The sequence below is a fragment of the Papio anubis genome, chromosome 17 (genome assembly GCF_008728515.1).
Source record: "Papio anubis isolate 15944 chromosome 17, Panubis1.0, whole genome shotgun sequence".
Taxonomy (NCBI): domain Eukaryota; kingdom Metazoa; phylum Chordata; class Mammalia; order Primates; family Cercopithecidae; genus Papio; species Papio anubis.
Window position 1 is genome coordinate 70,136,659 of NC_044992.1, and position 20,671 is coordinate 70,157,329.

The 20,671-nt window shown below is 48.1% G+C and overlaps 1 protein-coding gene and 1 pseudogene across 1 annotated transcript in view; one reads left to right on the plus strand and one right to left on the minus strand.

The window, feature by feature from the left end:
* Window positions 1–20,671, minus strand: part of LOC101013562 (dynein heavy chain 17, axonemal) — a 137,317-nt gene that overhangs the window by 72,919 nt on the left and 43,727 nt on the right. The window contains exons 23-27 of the mRNA XM_031656976.1: window positions 18,304–18,420; window positions 18,076–18,162; window positions 16,466–16,618; window positions 6,002–6,250; window positions 1,618–1,740 (exon numbers count right to left, since the gene is read on the minus strand). Of these exons, the coding sequence (XP_031512836.1) occupies window positions 1,618–1,740; window positions 6,002–6,250; window positions 16,466–16,618; window positions 18,076–18,162; window positions 18,304–18,420 (729 nt within the window). The remainder of the gene's footprint in view (window positions 1–1,617; window positions 1,741–6,001; window positions 6,251–16,465; window positions 16,619–18,075; window positions 18,163–18,303; window positions 18,421–20,671) is intronic.
* Window positions 13,085–13,969, plus strand: LOC103879024 (annotated as a pseudogene).

Below are 20,671 nucleotides of genomic sequence, written 5' to 3' on the forward strand. Positions count from 1 at the left end.
TGCTGCCTCCTCTACCTATGATGTCGTTCCTATGAAAGTGTGGAAGAGGGGGATCTATACAGGGTGAAAGTGGATTAGTGGTTGCCTAGAGCTGGAGATGGGGACACGTGAGAAGAAAGGGGTAGGGGATGATGGCTAAAGAATGTGGGTTTCTTTCTGAGGGGATGAAAATATTCTAAAGTTTGTTAATTCTATTTTTTATTTTTATTTTTTAAAAAATTATAATTTTTTTTAGGGACAGGGTCCAGCCCAGGCTGGAGTGCAGCAGCGTGATCACAGCTCACTGCAGCCTCCATCTCCTGGGCTCAAGTAATCCTCCCACTTCAGCCTTCCAAGTAGCTGGGACTACAGGTGTGTGTCACCATGCCTGGCTAATTTTTGTATTTTTAGTAGAGACGGGGTTTCACCATGTTGGCCAGGCTGGTCTCAATCTCCTGACCTTGTGACCCGCCCACCTTGGCCTCCCAAAGTGTTGGAATTACAAGCATGAGCCATCGCGCCCGGTCCCCAGCTAATTTTTTTAAGTTTATTTTTTTGTAGAGATGGGGTCTGCCTCTGTTGCCCAGGCTGGCCTTGTCTTGAATTCCTGGATTTGAGCGATCCTCCTACCTCCCAAAGTGCTGGGATTATAGGCATGAGCCCCCACCCTCTGCTGTTTAGTATGTGCTGATTACACACTTGTACCTCTGCTAAAAGCCATTGTACACTTTAAACAGGTGAATTGTATGGTATATGAATTATACCTAATAAAGGTTTTGTGTGTTTTTCTTTTTTTCTTTTTAAGCAAGCCAAAATGTGACAATTCAAACTCACAAAACAGGCTGAGGAGAGAGATTTGAACCGCAAAAGGCGTTTTCCTGGATACTGGAACTGCCGGTAGCCAGTGGCACATTACAAGTTCAGGTACCAGCTGGGGGCCATCCCCCACCCGTCACCGACCCTCCCCTCAGCTCGGAGTCAGAGGAAAGAACTGACGTCCGTGGAGGAGTCAGACAGGACCACAGACGAGGATGCTGGAGGCAAAGGAAATGAGAATTCTGGTTGTTTACAAAATGTCCCAAACTATTGCGTGTATGGGGCGGGCACAGTTATAGCCAGGAATTGGGTTTCCTAAGAAAAATTCCAGAAGTAGGCTGGCACGGTGGCTCACGCCTGTAATCCCAGCACTTTGGGAGGCCGAGGTGAGCGGGTCAGTTGAGGTCAGGAACTCGAGACCAGCCTGGCCAACATGGTGAAACCCCGTCTCTACTAAAAGTATGAAAATTAGCTGGGCATGGTGGTGCACGCCTGTAGTCCCAGCTACTTGGGAGGCTGAGGCAGGAGAAATTGCTTGAATTCGGGAGGTGGAGGTTGTGGTGAGCCAAGATCGTGCCACTGCACTCCAGCCTGGGCAACAGAGAGACATTCTGTCTCAAAAACAATAAAAAATAATAAATAGATTCCAGAAGTATTTTTTAAGATTTGTCACGGGTTGGGTAAGAAAGGCCCCCCAGACTTCCCTTGAGTGCCATGGGGCTGCGGGACCCATATGAATGAGACCTCCCTGGGTGCTCTCAGTACAGGGGCAGTTTCAGGCTGATCCCACGTGGCACAGACAACGCTGCCAGCACCGCCTACCTTTTCCATGCCGGACTCTTTCACGGCCTTGTCCACGATGTTGCGGACCTCATCCTCGTAATTGTGGAGGTTCAGCTGCAGTAAATCTGCCAGGGTTGTCTCTTCTGACATTTTAAATTTCACCTAAGGGAAAAAAACCAGGCATGATTCATGTCAGGTCATTTGGACTCTGAAGTGGGCGGACGTCACCATCCTTCACAGAGAGCCGCTGCCAGGGCGCGATCCTGGGCTGCTGGAGGGAGGGAGGCGAGCTCTACACTGCCATTTTCAGCTCTGGGACTTAAGGAGGTGACTTCTCCAAGCCTCACCTTCCTTCCCTGTAAAACCGTATAATAGCAGAACCCATCCGCACTGGGCGGAATTGTGGCCCCCCGAAAATTCACGTCTACCCAGAACCTTCGCATGTCACCTTATTTGGAAATAGGGTCTTTGCAGATACTAAGGATCTTGAGATGAGTTCATCCTGGATTTTCCAGTGAGACATAAATCCAGGGCCAAGTGTCCTCATGACAGGAAGGAGAGGGAGATCTGAGTCACACAGGAAACAGGGCCTTGTGGAGACTGAGGCAGAGACGGACATGATGCAGCCACAGGCCAAGGAATGCCTGGAGTTCCCAGAAGCCGGAGGAGGCAGGAAGGACCCTCCCCCGGAGCCTTTAGAGGGAGTGCAGCCTGCTGACACCCTGATTTCAGAGTCCTGGCCTCCAGCACTGTGACAGAATACATAACACAGGTCTGCTTTTTTTTTTTTTTTTTGAGTCGGAGTCTTGCTCTGTCACCTGGGCTGGAGTGCAGTGGCGTGATCTCGGCTCACTGGAAACTTCACCTCCCTGGTTCAAGCGATTCTTTTGCCTCAGCCTTCCAAGTAGCTGGGACTAGAGGTATGTACCACCACACCCAGCTAATTTTTGTATTTTTAGTAGAGACGCGGTTTCACCAAGTTGGACAGGCTGGTCTCAAACTCCTGAACTCAAGTGATCCACCTGCCTCAGCCTCCCAAAGTGCTGGGATTACAGGCGTGAGCCACCGCGCCCCCGGCTAGGTCTGTTTGAAGCCTCCCAGTTTGTGGTCCTTTGTCATGGCAGCCCCAGGAAGCGAATCCACCACCTCTGGCAGCTGCCGCGTTCCTAATAGGCAAAGCACTCTGTGGCAGTGGCCGAATCACAGGTACTGTTACTCTAGTACCAACATACCAGGTGCTTGTCAAGTGCTACCACTTCCCAAATCGCTTCCACGTCCCTTGTCTAATATTCTTCTTGGTGTCACATAGTCAGATGTTTCTGAGCATCGATTCTGAGCCCACCGTGGAATTTTAACCAATGATGGAACCTCGCATCTCTAATCACATTTGGGGACATATCCGCCCGAGGCTCACCAAGACCTCAGCTGTGCCCAGCTCCTTTCATGGAGATATTTAGCTGGTTTATCACCACCCAAGCGTCTCTCCCAGGGCACCTGGATGGGGCACACGAGCCTTTTGCCAGGCATCTGGGAAATCTTTTGTCTCAACACACGAGAGGCACCCCCAGGGACTGGCTCCCAGACACCCGGACACAGAAATCCCTAGGGAGCAAGCGGGTGCCCCTGTGCCCTCAGGGTGGCCTGCATAACTGGGTTTGCTTTTCCCTCCTTAGGCCTAGGGAGCAGCAAGAAGGGCCCTGGACAGTGTGATGGGGGTGGAGTGGGAGCGTCTAATGCTCCTCCTAGGTGGGCGCCCTCCTGGGCTGGCCGGGACCTAATGAGAGATGGAGGGAACAATTTGGCCCCATTCTCCTACTTCCTGCATAGGTAGGGATCTCTTGGGAAGCCGTGGGTTAAGCCTTCCCGCTGTGCGGGCTTTGGGCCACGCTGCCCTTGGTCCTTGGGGTACGTTCTCGCCGTTGTTCTTGCATTCTTTCATGCCAAGCCCCGTCCCAGCCTTTCTGCTTGTCTTCACAGTTCTCACTCCCAAGGCCCAAGCCAAACTTCACACTCACTCAGAGCTTTTCCTTCCCTTCCCCCTCCTTGAAGGTGGCACCCTCCTCTAGGTCTCGGGATCATCACTGAATATCTCCTGCGCTTGGCATTCAAACCTGATCACGAAGGTTGGCAGAATTTGCCACCAAAATATGCCACTTTGGCTTAAGGGTTATTTTGAGCTGAAGGCAGTTGAGAAGAAGCAGATACAAGAGAAGCTCTCTGCCCTCCCCCTATTTGCCTACAAGCAGGAAATAAATTTGCCAAGGAGTCCCACTGCCCCTCTACCAAGAACGATAGAGGTTACTCAACGGAGGCCGGGTGCGGAAGCTCACACCTGTAATCCCAGCACTTTGGGAGGCCGGGGCGGGTGGATCACCTGAGGCCAGGAGTTTGAGACCAGCTTGGCCAAGGTGAAACCCTGTCTCTACTAAAAATACAAAAAAATCAGCTAGGCGTGGTGGTACGTGCCTATAATCCCAGCTACTCAGGAGGCTGAATCAGGAGAATCACTTGAACCTGGGAGGTGGAGGTTGCAGTGAGCTGAGATTGTGCCACTGCACACTCCAGCCTGGGCAACAGAGTGAGACTCTATCTCAAAAAAAAAAAAAAAAAAAAAAAAAAGTTAACTGGTGGAGACAGCTTTAGCCCGTTATCAGCCCAGAGGAACGGGAGGAATCTACACAATGCAGCTTGCTGAAGCTCACCTCATCCTGCTGTAAAACAAAAATAAAATCCTAAGGCCCCCGAACAAATTGAATGAACCCCTGTCTCTGCTGGGGGCGTTCCAAAGTAAACCTGAAAAAGGAGTTCAGGCCATGATGGGAAGCGGGTTGGAAGACAGGCCTCATTATACCCCCCTCCCTTTGGGATTCAGGCACAGCTGACCAGCATGAACATCCACACATCGATCCTAAGACTGACCAAACAGAATGTTTGTCGCAACATGATACATCACACGACAGATAGCAGGCCCTGAAATAAATCGCAGTATTTTACCCTAAAATATGTTCCTTTGACATAGTTTGAAATGGTCCTGCAAAGCTGTCTCTTTTGCAGGGGAAATCTACATTCTGTAGAGAATCCCCTTCGTCTTTCCTGGTCTTTTCCCATTTTGTTTTTTTTGAGATGGAATTTTGCTCTGTCACCCAGGCTAGAGTGCAGTGGCATGATCTCGGCTCACTGCAACCTCCGCCTCCCAGGTTCAAGCGATTCTCCTGCCTCAGCCATTCAAGTAGCTGGGATTACAGGTGTGTGCTACCACGCTCGGTTGATTTTTGTATTTTTAGTAGGGAAGGGGTTTTGCCATGTTGGCCAGGCTGGCCTCAAACTCCTGGCCTCAGGTGAGCCACCCGCCTCAGCCTCCCAAAATGCTGGGATTACAGGTGTGAGCCACCGTGCCCGGCTTTCCTCTAATTAATCTGTCTCTCATCAGTCTAATTTACAGGGGCCTCAGCCAGGGAACCTAAGATGGATAGAGGAAAAATAAATTCCCCCTCTCCGCAATTGCCAGTGCTATTATTTCTTGGCTTCCTTGAGAGCGGAGGCCACGTCTCCTTTCTCTCTGTGTCCTTTGCAGCTAGGTGGGGCCTCTGCAGAGTAGCTGCTTAAAGTGGTTTTGTTCAGTGTTTGCTGAGAGTGGGGAGTGTTCCTGTTAGCCTTCTGGAGGGGTCAAGGCCAGTGCCTGCCACTGCAGGATATTCCTGGAAAGATTCAGGTGCTAAGACTCTGAGTTTCTGGGGTCATGAGGACCCCAGTGAAGCTGTTCATTTGCCCCAAACTCCCTGAGTCTTATGAACATGCAACCTGCAACCAGAACAGCCTACTTACTTTGCAGGGCCCAGTGCAAAATGAAAATGCAGGAGCTCCTGTTGGAAAATTACTAAGAATTGGCCAGGTGCAGTGGCTCACGCCTGTAATCCCAGCACTCTGGGAGGCCGAGGCAGGCGAATCACGAGGTCAGGAGTTCCAGACCAGCCTGGCCAATATGGTGAAACCTCGTCTCTACTAAAAATACAAAAAAAAATTAGCCAGGTGTGGTGGTGGGTGCCTGTAGTCCCAGCTACTCCGGAAGCTGAGGCAGAAGAATTGTGTGAACCCGGGAGGCGGAGGTTGCAGTGAGCTGAGATCCCGCCACTGCACTCCAGCCTGGCGACAGAGCAAGACTGTCTCAAAAAAAAAAAGGAAATTACTAAGAATTTTGAGATGGTGAAGTTGAGATGGTAAACGGAGCCTGCCCCACCACCCCCAACCAACATGGAGCCCTGTGTGATTGCACAGGTCACTTGTGCACGAAGCCAGCCCTGCCCACACTGGCTTTACCACCATTGGGCCCCTAACACCTTGGCTAGGCAGCTCAGGACAGCCCATCCTGCAGCAGGGCTGGCCACCAGGGGCGGTCCCCTCCGCCCACCATAGCGTGTGGTACCTGGGTGGCCTGCATGAGCTGCTGCCAGTGGCGTTCCCGAATGGCAGGGTTCTGCAGCTCGCTCACGGCACGCAGGGATGTGATCATGTTCTTCACGGTGTTGTCGAGTCCCACGAAGGCATCCCAGGTTTTCATCTCCTTGTCCAAAGACCTCACATCTTTGGCAAACTTCTTACAATCTATGTCCATCTGCTCAACGTTGATATCTTTCCACTTGGTGGTCTTCCAGTCCTCGATGCTGGTATTTACCTGAAACAAAAACACCCCGTTTCTGCTTTCACTCTTGTCAAGGAGGACTCAGGAAGACAACCCTCTTACCTCTCTGCACCTACTCGCAGGGAGCAAAGCCCAATGAGGAATATTTAGAACGAATACCAGAGATCATTAAAGTGATTGGATAAGAGAAAAAACAACCGTGGCATCCTAAAAAGTAAGATTTAAAAGTTAACAGTTGGCTGGGCATGGTGGCTCATGCCTATAATCCCAGCACTTTGGGAGGCCGAGGTGAGCAGATCACCTGAGGTCAGGAGTTCAAGACCAGCCTGACCAACATGGTGAAATCCTGTCTGTACTAAAAATACAAAAATTAGCCAGGTGTGGTGGTGCACACCTGTAATCCCAGATACTTGGGAGGTTGAGACAGGAGAATCACTCGATCCTGGGAGACGAGGGTTGCAGTGAGCTGAGATCGTGCCACTGCACTTCAGCCTGGGTGACAGAGTGAGACTCTGTCTCAAAAATAAATAAATAAAAATAAAAGCAGTTAAAAGGCATTTTAGCAAAAGCCTGTGTCAGGGCCCTGCTGTTGCTGGCCGGGACCCAGTTTTCTTTCACTTCTCAGTATGTCCATGTAGCTTGTCTTGGTCCATGAAAGGTGAGTGATGCCTGACAATACCCAGCTTGGTGTTCCCCTTGCCTGCCTTGGCAATTACAAAGGGGCATCGCTGATTCACAGCCTGCACTGTGCAACCAGTCCTTGACAGGTAACTTCCCAGGGAACGACTGCTTGGAACTACAGTATGCACTTTGCATGAATGAGAAATACACTTTTGTTCAGTACACAGAGATTTGTGGGGCTGTTACTGCACAGTAACCCAGCTTCCACTGATAAGAATATAATAGGGCCGGGCGCGGTGGCTGACGCCTGTAATCCCAGCACTTTGGCAAACCGAGGCGGGCGGATCACAAGGTCAGGAGATCAAGACCATCCTGGCTAACACAGTGAAACCCCGTCTCTGCTAAAAATACAAAAATACAAAAAAAAAAAAAAAAAATTAGCCAGGTGTGGTGGCAGGTGCCTATAATCCCAGCTACTCGGGAGGCTGAGGCAGGAGAATGGCGTGAACCCAGGAGGCGGAACTTGCGGTAAGGCAATATAACAGAAGACACTTCATTCACAACAATATGAAACAAAACATACAAACTACCCAGGAATAACCCAACCAACAGTATAAACATGAAAATGGCTGTGAAGCTGGAAACTGCTAGGCATTGAGGGAATCAGAGATTGTTGACATGGGCACTTACAGTGGGGAAGATCTAGGCTTGAGAAACATCTGTGCTCGAGAAAGTAAAAACTGAGAGTGTTTACAAGACATTTGCCTTGAAGATACGACGATCTGAAACCTTAATCTACATAGGAGTTGATGGCTTTTTCTGGCAGGTTCAAGATTAGCCTGCATCCTATTATCATAAAATGTCTTGGCTAGTGTGTTTTGGAGAGTTTTTCTTGAATTATCCTGACTTCAAATGCTGTCATCTCCTGGGAAACGTGGATTTTATTCTCCCATCTACGCAAACAATTTTTTGTCGTGGGAAAGTGTATATCCCATTCTCTCAGATGCCACTATGTTCTGTAATGCCACTCACATAAAAGGAACTTGAGGCCGGGCGCGGTGGCTCACGCCTGCAATCCTAGCACTTTGGGAGGCTGAGGCAGGAGAATCACCTGAGGTCAGGAGTTCGAGACTAGCCTGACCAACATGGTGAAATCCCATCTCTACTAAAAAAAATACAAAAATTAGCTGGGTGTGATGGTAGGCGCCTGTAATCCCAGCTACTGGGGAGGCTGAGGCAGGAGAATCACTTGAACTCGGGAGGCAGAGGTTGCAGCCAGTGGACATCACGTCACTGCACTCCATCCTGGGTCACAGAGAGACTTTGCCTCAAAAAAAAAAAAAAAAAAAAAAAGAGAGACTCAAATTCAGTTAATTGTTGAAAAAGTATCAAGAGGCCTTCAATTTGTACCTTCTCTTAAGGCCTGGCTGTAAAAAAGCCTGTGACTCCAAATATGTTTTTCCCCCTATGTAAGAAATATTTTGACTCAGTATGGTCAGCATGAAGACATTTACTATAACGTAATTTAAAAATTAAATAAAAGAGACAGAGCATACTCTTGTATGAGAAAATGGAATACTGCCAAGAGATTAATTTCCCTCAAATGAGTTAATTCAATTCCATTTAAAGTCATAATAGCTTCCTTTTGGAGGGGAGGAAGATTTGACAAATGATTCTTTTGTTTTTGAGACAGAGTCTCACTCACTCTGTCTCCCAGGCTGGAGTACAGTGATGTGATCTCAGCTCACTGCAGCCTCCACCTCCTGGGTTCAAGTGATCCTCCTGCCTCAACCTCCCCAGTAGCTGGGACTACAAGCACATGTCACCAAACCCAGCTAATTGTTATATTTTTAGTAGAGGTGGGGTTTCACCATGTTGGCCAGGCTGGTCTCCAACTCCCGGCCTCAAGTGATCCGCCCACCGTGGCCTCCCAAAGTGCTGGGATTACAGGTGTGAGCCACCACACCAAGCTGGATTTGACAAAAGTTCATTCAAAAAAGTAAAAGAGGAAAGAGTTCAACTATTTTTGAAAACAGATGAGCAAAGAGGAGACAGAATGGCAGAAACCAACATCTGCACACACACAAAAGAAGAAATACTTGGGAAAAAGTGGCTCCATGCTTGGAGTCCAGCCTCCCTTCACACACGGAGACCGGGCCTGTCCTTATCTTTCTGCTGCCTAGGAGGCCACAGAGCAGCCCACAGAGACATGATCCAGACTGCTCTTGTTTGGCAAATTCCCAGGCTCCCGAATTGCCTCTTCTTCTCCCTGAATATCACCCCTCCACAATCTACCCAAATCCCAATTTCCTCAGGGCTGTCTTAGCATCTGACCCAAACAAAAAGCCTGCTTGCATTCTTTAAAAAGTTGTGAGTTCTTTCAGTTCTGCCAAGACGGAGCAGCCTTGTTACTTCCGGCTTCTCCCTCTTACAGCTGGAAAACCTTGGACATATCACAACAAACAAGACCATGGAAGATTGCTCGTATATTGAGGAAATACTTAAGACAGTTATGTTACGGTTAAGAGGGGCGGAGGGGAGGGCAAAGAGATCTAAATGGAAGTAAGATTTCTACACTCAAAAGTGACAAAATGCTGATATCAGTGACTGTCAAACAACCACTAAGAAAACTATATAAAGTGCTATGTTCAGAATCACTCTAAATAAATCAGGATGGATCCTAAAAATGTTAAAAGAGTCAAAGGACCAAGAAACAAGGGGAACAAACAGAAAACAAAATGGCAGACATAGGCTCCTAACATGACAATAATGATCTTAAATGCAAAATGGTCTAAATACATCAATTAAAAGCCAGAGACTGGCCGAGTGGATGAAAACACATGACCCAACCATATGCTATATATAAGAAACTCACTTCAAATACAAAAATACAGGTAGCTTGAAAATTGAAAAATGGAAAAAGATCTATCAGGATGAACACTAGTCAAAAACAATAGAAAAAAAATAGAAGTAGCGATACTAGTATCAGATAAAGCCAACTTTAGAGCAAAGAACATTCCTAGAGATGAAAAGAACATTATATAATGGGAAAAAGGGTCAACCTGTAGGAAGACAATAATGCCAAATCTGTACACACCAAGCAACAGAGCCTCGAAATACACAAAGCAAAAACTGATCGAGCTGAAAAGAGAAACAAACACATCCATAATTACAGTTGGAGAGATTTCAACACCCCACTCTCAGCAGTTTATGGAATTGCTAGACAGAAAGTTAGCAAGACTATAAAAGGACAGAACAATACAACCAACCAACAGGATCTGACTGACACGTATAAAACACTCCGCCCAACAAAAGCCGAACACACATTCTGTTCAAATGCCCGTAGGACATTCACCCAGACAGACTATACCCTGATCCATAAAATAAAGCTTAATACATTTAAATAATGGAAGTTATATACAGTGTGTTCTTTGACCATAATGGAATCAAACTAGAAATCAATAATAGAAAGACAACAGGAAAATCTCTAAACACTTAGAAATTTAAAATACACTTCTAAATCATCCATAGGTCAAAGAGGAAGCCTCAAAAGAAAAAAAAAAACAAAAAAACACACAGAGAACTGAATGTAGTATCGAAGTATGTGGGACACAGCTAATGTAGAGAAGGAAATTTGATAGCACTAAGTGTTTCCTTTAGAAAAGAGAAAAGGTCTCAAATCAATAATCTAAGTTTCCACCTCAATAAACTAGAAAATGAGCAAAATAAACCCAAAGCAAAGGAAGGAACAAAATAATAAAGATCAGAAACCAATGAAATTTAAAATAAAACAACACAAAAATTAAACAAAAATCTGGTTCTTTGAAAAATCAATAAAGTTTATAAACCTCTAGTAAGACCGACAAAGATGAAAAGAGTGAAGACACAAATCACCAATACTAGGAATGAAATAGAAGATACCACTGCCAAGCTTGCAACCATTTAGAGGATAATATGGAACTAGTAAAAACAACTTCACGCTTGAATTAAACAATTTAGAAGAAATAAACCAATTCCTCAGAAACCACAAGCTACCAAAATTCTCTACCAAGATTTTCACAAATTTGAAACAGACCAACATGAGCAAGCCTATATGGCCATTAAAGAAATTGAATTTGTGACTAAAAATCTCATGGAAATGACGGGGCGCAGTGGCTCACGCCTGTAACCCCAACACTTTGGGAGGCTGAGGCAGGTGGATCACCTGAGGTCAGGAGTTCAAGACCAGCCTGACCAACATGGTGAAACCCTGTCTCTACTAAAAATACAAAAAAATAGCTGGGTGTGGTGGTGGGCGCCTGTAATCCCAGCTACTCAGGCGGCTGAGGTGGGAGAATCACTTGAACCTGGGAAGCAGAGGTTGCAGTGAGCCAAGATCACGCCACTGCACTCCAGGCCTGGGCGATAGAATGAAACTCTGTTTCAAGAAAAAAAAAATGTCAATATAATCCACTATCTTAGTAGACTAAACAAAAATCAATCATATCAGGAGACACACAAAAAATTGACAAGATCTAACACCCATTCATGATGAATAGTCTAAACAAAAGGAATAGAATTTCCTCAACTTGAAAACTTACAGTTAATATACATAATGGCAAAGTGGTTTTCCTCTTAGATTGGGAACAATGCAAGGATGCATGAACTCACTATTCTTATTCAACAGAGTACTGGAAGTTCAGACCACCGCAATAAGGCAAGAAAAAGAAATAAAAGACATACAGAATAGAAAGGAAAAATAAAACTGTTCCTATTTGCAGATGACATTATTGTCTATGTACAAAATCCCTAAGGAGTCTAAAAAAGCCATCCTAGAACTAGTAAGTGAGTTTAGCAAGGTCACAAGATAAAAACAAACACACAAAAATTATTCACATTTGTGTATACCCAAACAAACGTGGAAACCAAAATTTAAGACACAATGCCACTTATTAATACAATCACTTCTAAAAAGAAAAGACACATGAGGTATAAATGTAACAAAACATGTATAGGATCTTAAATGCTATTACAAAATGAAATCACAAAATGCTGACTAAAGAAATCAAAGAAGAGCCAAATAAATGGAGAGATATACTACGTTAGGGACTGAGAGACAGAGTCAACATGTCAGTTCTCCCCAAACTGATTAATAGTTTTAATGCAATTCCTATAAAAACCCCAATAAGGTTTTACTTTTTTTATAAGCATAACAAGCTTATTCTAAAATTCATATGGAAAAGTACAAGTCCTAGAAGAGCAAACCAATTTTGACAAAAAAGGATAAAGTGGGAGGAATCACTCTGTATAACAAACCTTACTAGATTGTTCTAGTAATCAAGACTGTGCAGTATCGTGGAGGGATAGACACAAAGACCAACGGAACAGAGCACAGAACCCATCAACAGCAGCCCACTAAGGTGCCCGACTGACTTCTGACAAAGATACGAAATAAATTAAATGGAGCGGGGCCAGGTGCCATGGCTCACGCCTGTAATCCCAGTACTTTGTGAGGCCGAGGCAGGTGGATCGCTTGAGGTCAGGAGTTCAAGGCCAGCCTGGCCAACATGGCAAAACCCCATCTCTACTAAAAATACAAAAATTAGTCGGGCATAGTGGTGGGTGCCTGTAAAGCCAGCTACTCAGGAGGCTGAGGCAGGAGAATCACTTGAACCTGGGAGGTAAGAGGTTGCAGTGAGCTGAGGTCACACCACAGCATTCCAGCCTGGGTGATAAGAGCGAGACTCCATTTAAAAAAAAAAATTGTTCTTTAATGGAGGGACTGACTTGTCTACAAACGGTGCTGGAGCAATTAGACATCCATAAACAAACAAAAATAATAAATGAAGCTTAACCCAATAAACCTCACTCCTTATACAAAAATTAACTCAAAATGGCTCATAGGCAAACAGAAAACTATAAAAGCATAGGAGAAAATCTGTAGGATCTAGGAAAAGAGTTCATAATCTATGAAAGGAAAAATGGATAAAATGGATTATATCCAAGTTTCATATTAAAAACTTTATTTAATTAAAGATTATACTAACACTGGCCAGGCATGGTGGCTCACGCCTGTAATCCTAGCACTTTGGGAGGCCAAGGCGGGTGGATTGCCTGAGCTCAGGAGTTTGAGACCAGCCTGGTCAACATGACAAAACCCCATCTCTATTAAAAATACAAAAATTAGCCAGGCGTGGTGGCGGGCGCCTGTAATCCCAGCTGCTCGGGAGGCTGAGGCAGGAGAATCACTGAGATCGTGCCACTGTACTCCAGCCTTGGTGACAGAGCGAGACTCTGCCTCAAAAAAACCAAAATGATACAAAAAACTCTTGCTCAGAGAAACACCTTGTTAAGAGAACGAAAAGACAAGTTACAGACTAGGAGAAATTACTTGCAAACCACAACCTGACAAATTGCTAGTTTCTGGAACATAGGAAGAACTCTCAACATTTAACAGTAAAAAACTCAGTTTTGGTTGCTGGGTGGGAGGGAGGTGCTGGCTGCAGAGGGAAGGAGCTCCCAGTGGCTGTGGAGAACCCAGCCCAGCTGAGCCGAGCCACGGCCACCATGGTGGCTACCGAGGCCACTCACGAGAACCACGACACCTCCACTGAGAGTGGAGACAAGTCCAACCAGGACCCTCAGGTTGAGCCAATAGCTTCTATTCCTGAGCAAGAAATTCAAATGCTAGAGGAAGAGGAGGAGGGACTTTTAAAAGTGTGGGTGAAACTCTTCTGATTTGTTTCAGGGAACGACATCCTGGAATGGAAGGGTGGAGGCACTGGCAACGTCAGGCTCCTGAAGCACAAGGAGAAAGGGGCCTCATGAGGAGGGACAAGACCCTGAAGATCTGCCAGCCCCTAAGTCACGCCCATGATGGAGCTGAAGCCCAACGCAGGCAGCCACTGTGCTTGGGTCTGCAATACCCACGCCGAATTCAGCCATGAACGCCCAAGCCAGGGCTGCTGGCCAGCCGCTTCCTGAATGCTGAGCATGCACAGAAATTCCAAAGTTCAAAGAATGCAAAAAAGACATTGAAGAGAGACAAAAGAAAGGACCGGGCAAAAACAACAATGCCAAAAAAGTGGTGGAAAAGCTAGAAGCTCTTTTAGTGAAGAGGAGACTGAGGAAGACACTGAGGAAAAGCATTAAATTCTTCCTTTCTTCCCTTTTTCTTTTTTTTGAGATAGAGTCTCACTCCATCCCCCAGGTGGGAGTGCAGTGGCACCATCGCAGCTCACTGCAGCCTCCACCTCCTGGGCTCAAGTGATCCTCCCACCTCAGCCTCCTGAGTAGCTGGGATCACAAGTGCACACCCACTACGCCCAGCTCTTTTGTTTTTTTTTTTTTTTTTTTTTGACGAGTCTCACTCTGCCACCAGGGGAGTGCAGGCCGGATTTCAGCTCACTGCAAGCCCTCCCGGGTTTTACTTCATTCTCCCTGCCTCTTCAGCTCTGGAGTAGCTGGGACTGCACCGCCACTCCTTGCCCAGCTAGTTTTTTGTATTTTTTTAGTAGAGACAGGGTTTCACCAGTTAGCCACGATCGTCTTCTGACTCTGACCTCGTGATCCACCCGTCTTGGCCTCCCAATGTGCTGGGATTACAGGCTTGAGCCACTGCGCCCGGCCCATTTTTTTTGTATTTTTAGTAGAGACAGGGGTCTTGCTATGTTGCCCAGGCTGGTCTTGAACTCCTAAACTCAAGTGATCCACCTGCCTCAGCCTCCCAAAGTGCTGGGATTATAGGCATGAGCTACTACACCCAACCTCCTTTTTCTTACCTATTTATTTGAGACAGTCTCACTCTGTCCCCCAGGCTGGAGTATAACGGTGCGATCTTGGCTCACTGCAACCTCCACCTCCCAAGTAGCTGGGATTAGAGGCGCCTGCCACCATGCCCAACTAATTTTTGTATTTTTAGTAGAGACAGGGTTTCACCATGTTGGCCAGGCTGGTCTCGAACTCCTGGCTTCAGGTGATCCACCTGCCTTGGCCTCCCAAAGTGCTGGGATTACAGGTGTCAGCCACTGCGCCCAGCCTCCTTTTTCAATTTTACCATGTCCTTCCTTTTCAGTTTGTTTTTATTGTGTTTTGTTTTCACAAGGGACTTTATATAAATAACTGGATTAAAAAAAAAAACAACTTAAAAAAAGTCAATTAGAAAAAAAAAAATGTCAACTAGAAAATGGACAAAAGACATGAATATGCAGTTCACCAAGGAGGATATATAGATGTCAAAGAAGCCCATGAGAAGATACTGGCGGGTGACGCCTGTAATACCAGCACTCTGAAAGGCTGAGACGGATGGATTGCTTGAGCCCAGAAGTTTGAGACCAGCCTGGCCAACACAGCGAGGTTCCATCTCTACATAGAAGTGCAAAAATTAGCTAGGCGTAGTGGTGCAATCCTGTAGTCCCAGTTACTTGTGAGGCTGAGGCAGAAGGATTGCTCGAGCCCAGGAGGCAGAGGTTGCAGTCAGCCGAGATTGTGCCACTGCACCCCACCCTGGGCAACAGAGCAGGACCTTGTCTCAAAAATAAATAAATAAAAATACCTTTTAAAAAAGAAAATATGCTGGCATCATTAGTCAGTAGGAAATACAAATGAAACCACAAAATATTTCTCATAGATTGAGCCTCTGATGGTCTGAATATTCCCCCCTAAATTCCTGTGTTGAAATCCTTACCTCACAGGTGTTATTAGGAGGCAGGGCCTTTGGGAGGTGATGAGGTCATGGGGGCGTGGCCCTCAGGAATGCAATTCGTGCTCTTATTCATGTGTTTATTTTTTGAGATGGAGTCTTACTCTGTCGCCCAGGCTGGAGTGCAGTGGTGCGATCCTGGCTCACTGCAACCTCTGCCTCCCAGGTTCAAGTAATTCTACCTCAGCTTCCTGAGAAGCTGGGATTATAAGTGCACGCCAGCATGCCCAGTTAATTTTCGTATTTTTCATAGAGAGAGGGTTTCATCATGTTGGCCAGGCTGGTCTCAAACTTCTGACCTCGGGTGATCCACCTGCCTGGGCCTCCCAAAGTGCTGGGATTACAGGCATGAGCCACCATATCCAGCCTGATTCATGCTCTTATAAAAGGGACCCTGGAGAGATTTCTCACCCCCGGCCCGTCCCACTTCCACCACGTGAGGATGCAGTGAGAGGTGCCGTCTATGAGCCACAAAGTGGGTCCTCACCAGACATTACATCTGCCTGGATCGTGGACTTCCCAGCCTCCAGACCGGTGAGTAATAAAATGTCTGTGGTTTATGAGCCACTCAGTTTATGGGATTTTGTTAGAGCATCTTGAATAGACTGAGTGGTATTCCTTACTTAAAACAATTCCTTTAAAAGAGGTGAGATGTGAGAGAGAATGAGAAGAGGAGGAAGAGGAAGAGGAAAAAGACGAAGAGAGGCAAAGAGAGGGGGCAGTCGAAGGCGAGCCCCACCCACGTACAGAGAGAGGTGAACATATCTGCTTTAGCAGAGGGACCCCGCCTCGCGATCTCAGGGCCCTTCGGGTGCCTCCACCCAACACTAGAAACCTTGTGGTCACATTCTTACAACCAAAGGGCACCCGGAGCCTGCCCTCTTGTTGCCAGGGGCAGCTCCGTGCCGAACCCCGGGCCCCACCCACACGGCATGCGCTGTGCTCACCACGACAATCATGTCCCAGAGCTCCTTCAGCAGGCAGACCTCCCGGTGGCAGGCCTTGAGCTGCTTGTAGTCGGGGACGGTGACCTCGAACAGGCCCCCGGACTTGGACAGCGCCTCCATGATGCCTTCCATGGCCGAGATGCTCTTTTGTTGCTAGGGGAGGGGAGGGGAGGGGGCTGTCAGTAGGGCTGCCTACCCTCAGCGGCGCCCCACCCCACGCCCCGATGTTCTATAAACCTTCTGGAAGGAGGTGTCAATACAATGGTGTCCCACCTGGAGGGAGGACAGAGCCCTCCATCCCCCAACGCCTCCTGGGTCCTGCCTGCAGGGGAGGGCGGGTGAGCTCTACCCACTCCAGTGTGGGGACTAACTCCCAATGGGCATGGTACAAATGCCTCATTTCCTCCTGAGAGTTCCTGATTTCCCAGCATTTCTTCCACTTTCATATATTTTTATCTTATTAAAAATGATTTAAGTAATGCTTTGAAATGAGATAATTGAGAGAAGCAAAGAGGAAAAATCCCCAGTGTCCTTACAAATCCTGCGACTAAGAGTTGGCACCTGGTGTTAGTGGGTGTGTTTGCGTGGACACGTAATGGGGCAGGCTGTGGCAAAGGTGGGCTCGGAGTGTGTGCACACACATGGACACGCAGGGACCACCTGCCCTGGTCAGCAGCTGGAGCTCCACAGCTCCCCTAGGATGGGCACAGGGTACCCCTCACCCCAAATCTTTCCAGAAAACCCAGCCCGGGGCCCTAGGGAGAGAATGGCTGCATCTCCATTGTTGCTTGAGGAACGTGACATGAGGAAACAGCCATGAGGGAGGGTCGGATTGGAGCTGGAGGCCAAAGAGCTGAAGCTCAGGGAGGGGAAGAGTGAGGCGACCCTGAGGACCCTGGGGTTCACATGTGCTAGAGCCTGTGAGGCAGAGGTGCAGGCAGGGCTGGCCCAGCAGGACCTGGGCACCGTACTGGGAGCAAAGAGGCACTGACGAGGGCCCTACTGGGCCTCAAGAGGCCTTCCTGGGCCCTGAGCACCCCCACACGCTCCTGCCCACAAGAGCCTTTTGGGCCTGAGCTTGAGTGGGCTGCCAGGTCCAGAGCTGTGTGAATTTGCACTGGATGTGATCATGAACTTGGACAGTGGGAACAGAATGGGAACATGAGTGACGCGTGGCTGCTGCCAGATGTGGTGGGTCAGGAGAGGCAGCATGCAGGGAGTGATGGCAGGTGAGTGTTAAGCCCAGGAGACAGGAAGCTGCTGAATGTGAACAGAGTGGGGATTAGGGGGCGGAGCCAGGCTAAGGGACTGTGGGTCACACAGGGTGTTAAGAGGCCTGAGCCGTGGAGGCCTGGAGCCACGCTCTGAGCAGCGAGACACAGAGGGGACACCCCATGGTCTGGAAGCTGCTGGGTTTGCATGTTCACTCACATACCCACGCATGTGCTTGCACACATATGCGCATGCGTACACGTAAGAGCACTTGTGCATGGCCCCAAGGTCAGTCCCACGGAGGCCACGTTTCTGGACTTGAAAGAATAACAACTTGAGTAAAGAAAGCAGTGGGGTTCCCAGCCTTACCCGCTGATCTCACCCTTGAGCAAAAATACCTTATTCAGGGACTTGTAGGGGTTGGGGTCGCTGAAGGAGAACGGGGCCTTGTGCCTGAACTTCTCCCTGAACTCATGCTGCTTGAGCTGCGAGAGAAGAGAGTAGGGTACAGAGGGTCACGGGGCGGCCACCTGCCCCGAGGGTGGCCCCACTTTGCATGCCGCAGGGCCCTGTGTGAGCCCCACACTGCTCCCCGGAAATCCCGCCCCCTACCCCAGGTACAATACCTCGAACTGCTGGCACTTCCGCCGCAGGATGCTGACCTCGTTGGCCTGGAGTGGGGCCACATTCTGCTTCACCTGAATGGCCAGTTTCTTGGTGTTTGTCCAGTGCTCCGGCAGCTCCTGCAGGAAGCGAAGGTGGAGGAGGGCTCCTTTCTCATTTCTTTTCTTAAACCTTCTATTGCGAAATAATTAGAGACTCGTGGGAAGCTGCAAACACAGTGCAGGGGCCGGCGCAGGGGCTCACACCTCTAATCTCAGCACTTCGGGAGGCCTGAGTGGAAGGATCACTTGAGCCCAGGAGTTCCAGATCAGCCTGGGCAACAAAGTGAGACCCCGTCTCTACAAAAGACACACAAAAGGTTTAGCTGGGCGTGATGGCATGGGCCTGTAGTCCAAGCTACTCAGGAGGCTGAGCCAGGAGGATCACTTGAACTCGGGAGGCAGAGGCTACAGTGAGCCAAGACTGTACCACTGCACTCCAGCCTGGGTGACAGAGTGGGACCCTGTCTCAAAAAAAAACAAAAACAAAAACCAGCCTCCTTAATGGTGACCTAGGACATCGACATTGGTGTCTCTGTTAACTAGACCAGAGAATGTACTCACCTTTCATCATGTTTTTAAACCTGATCTATTTGTGTGTGTGTGTGTGTGTGTGGGTGTGTGTGTGGTCTCCAGTGCAATCTGATCCCATATATAGATTTGTGCAAACACCGCCACAATCAAGATACGGATTGTCCATTACAACAGAAGAATCCCCTTTCTATCTCTCCACCACAGTCCTGCCCCTGGGGACTGCTCAGCTCTTCTCCAGCTCTATAATGTTGTCATTTCCAGAATGGCTGCAACAATTAGATGAGTTTTTGTGTTTCCCAAGTTCCCCACGCTTGGGTGAATAGTATAATTGTAAATGTTTAATTATTATCTATTCTTTTTTGAGACAGAGTCTCTCTATTGCTGAGGCTGGAGTGCTGTGGTGCGATCTCGGCTTACTGCAACCTCTGCCTTCTAGGTTCCAGTGATTCTAGTGCCTCAGTCTCCCGAGCAGCGAGGATTACAGGTGCCTGCCACCATGCCAGGCTAATTTTTAAATTTTTAGTAGAGATGGCATTTTGCCGTGTTGCCCAGGCTGGTCTTGAACTCCTTGCCTCAAGTAATCCACCCACCTTGGCCTCCCAAAGTGCTGAAATTACAGGCATGAGCCACCACACCGGGCCAAAAAATATTTTAAAGAAAAATAAAAAATCCCAGCCCATGAACTTTTGGCCCACAGCGGACACTTCTCTATTTCTTCTACGATTGCTGACTCTATGGTTTCTGTCTGCATTTTTACGACCCCAGTTGCCTTGTTTGTGGCTTGGAGCACCTTGGGGTGGGACAGCTGAGAACCTGCTGAGTCCTTTTTTTTCTTTTGACACAGAGTCTTGGCTCTGTCACCCAGGCTGGAGTTCAGTGGTACAATCATAGATCGCTGCAGCCTTGACTTCCTGGGCTCAACCAATCCTCCTACCTCCTGAGTAGCTGGGACTACAGGTGTGTGCCACCATGCCTGGTTAATTTTTTAAATTTTTTACAGAGAGAGGGTTTCCCTGTGTTGCCCAGGCCGGGGCCCCTCCCTCTTGTCACCCCCAGGGCTATGGGGTCTTGGGGACTGGCTGGAGTCAGCACAAGACGGGGGAGTGGGCCCTGTCTGTAGCTGGACACAGAGAAAGGGAGAGGGAGGGAGGGAGGAGGGGCGGATGGGCTGGGAGGAAATGGAAACTCCAGGCCAGACTCAAAGAGAGGAGGGAGCAGGGTCTCCTCAATGGGCACACCTAGAGGTGGCTGGAGGGCAGCTCTAGGACACACCCTCTCTATCCTTCCACCCTTGCCCTGCACACACACCTCCATGCTGACAGCTGTAGTTTTTTGAATTCTCAGTCAAGAGCTGTGCAAACGCAGCTGCCAGCCCCTCCCCCCACTTCAGCTGCCTAATCTCTCCCCAGGGTCCCCCGACCTTGTTCTTTTTCCACCATCCTGGCACCCAGCTCCACTGGGCACTCCCACCAGGCACTCAGGAGGATTTTGTATTTTTGTATTTGCATTTTGTATTTTTTTTTTTTGAGACAGAATCTCTGTCACCCAGGCTGGGGTCCAGTGGCGTGATCTCAGCTCACTGCAACCTCTGCCTCCAGGGTTCAAGCAATTCTCCTGCCTCAGCCTCCTGAGTAGCTGAGACTACACCGCCATGCCTGGCTAATGTTTTGTATTTTTGTAGAGATGGGCTTTCACCATGTTGCCCAGGCTGGTCTCAAACTCCTGAGCTCAGGCGGTCCACCCGCCTCAGCCTCCCAAGGCACTGGGATTATAATGAAGGCATTTTTAATCCAACAAA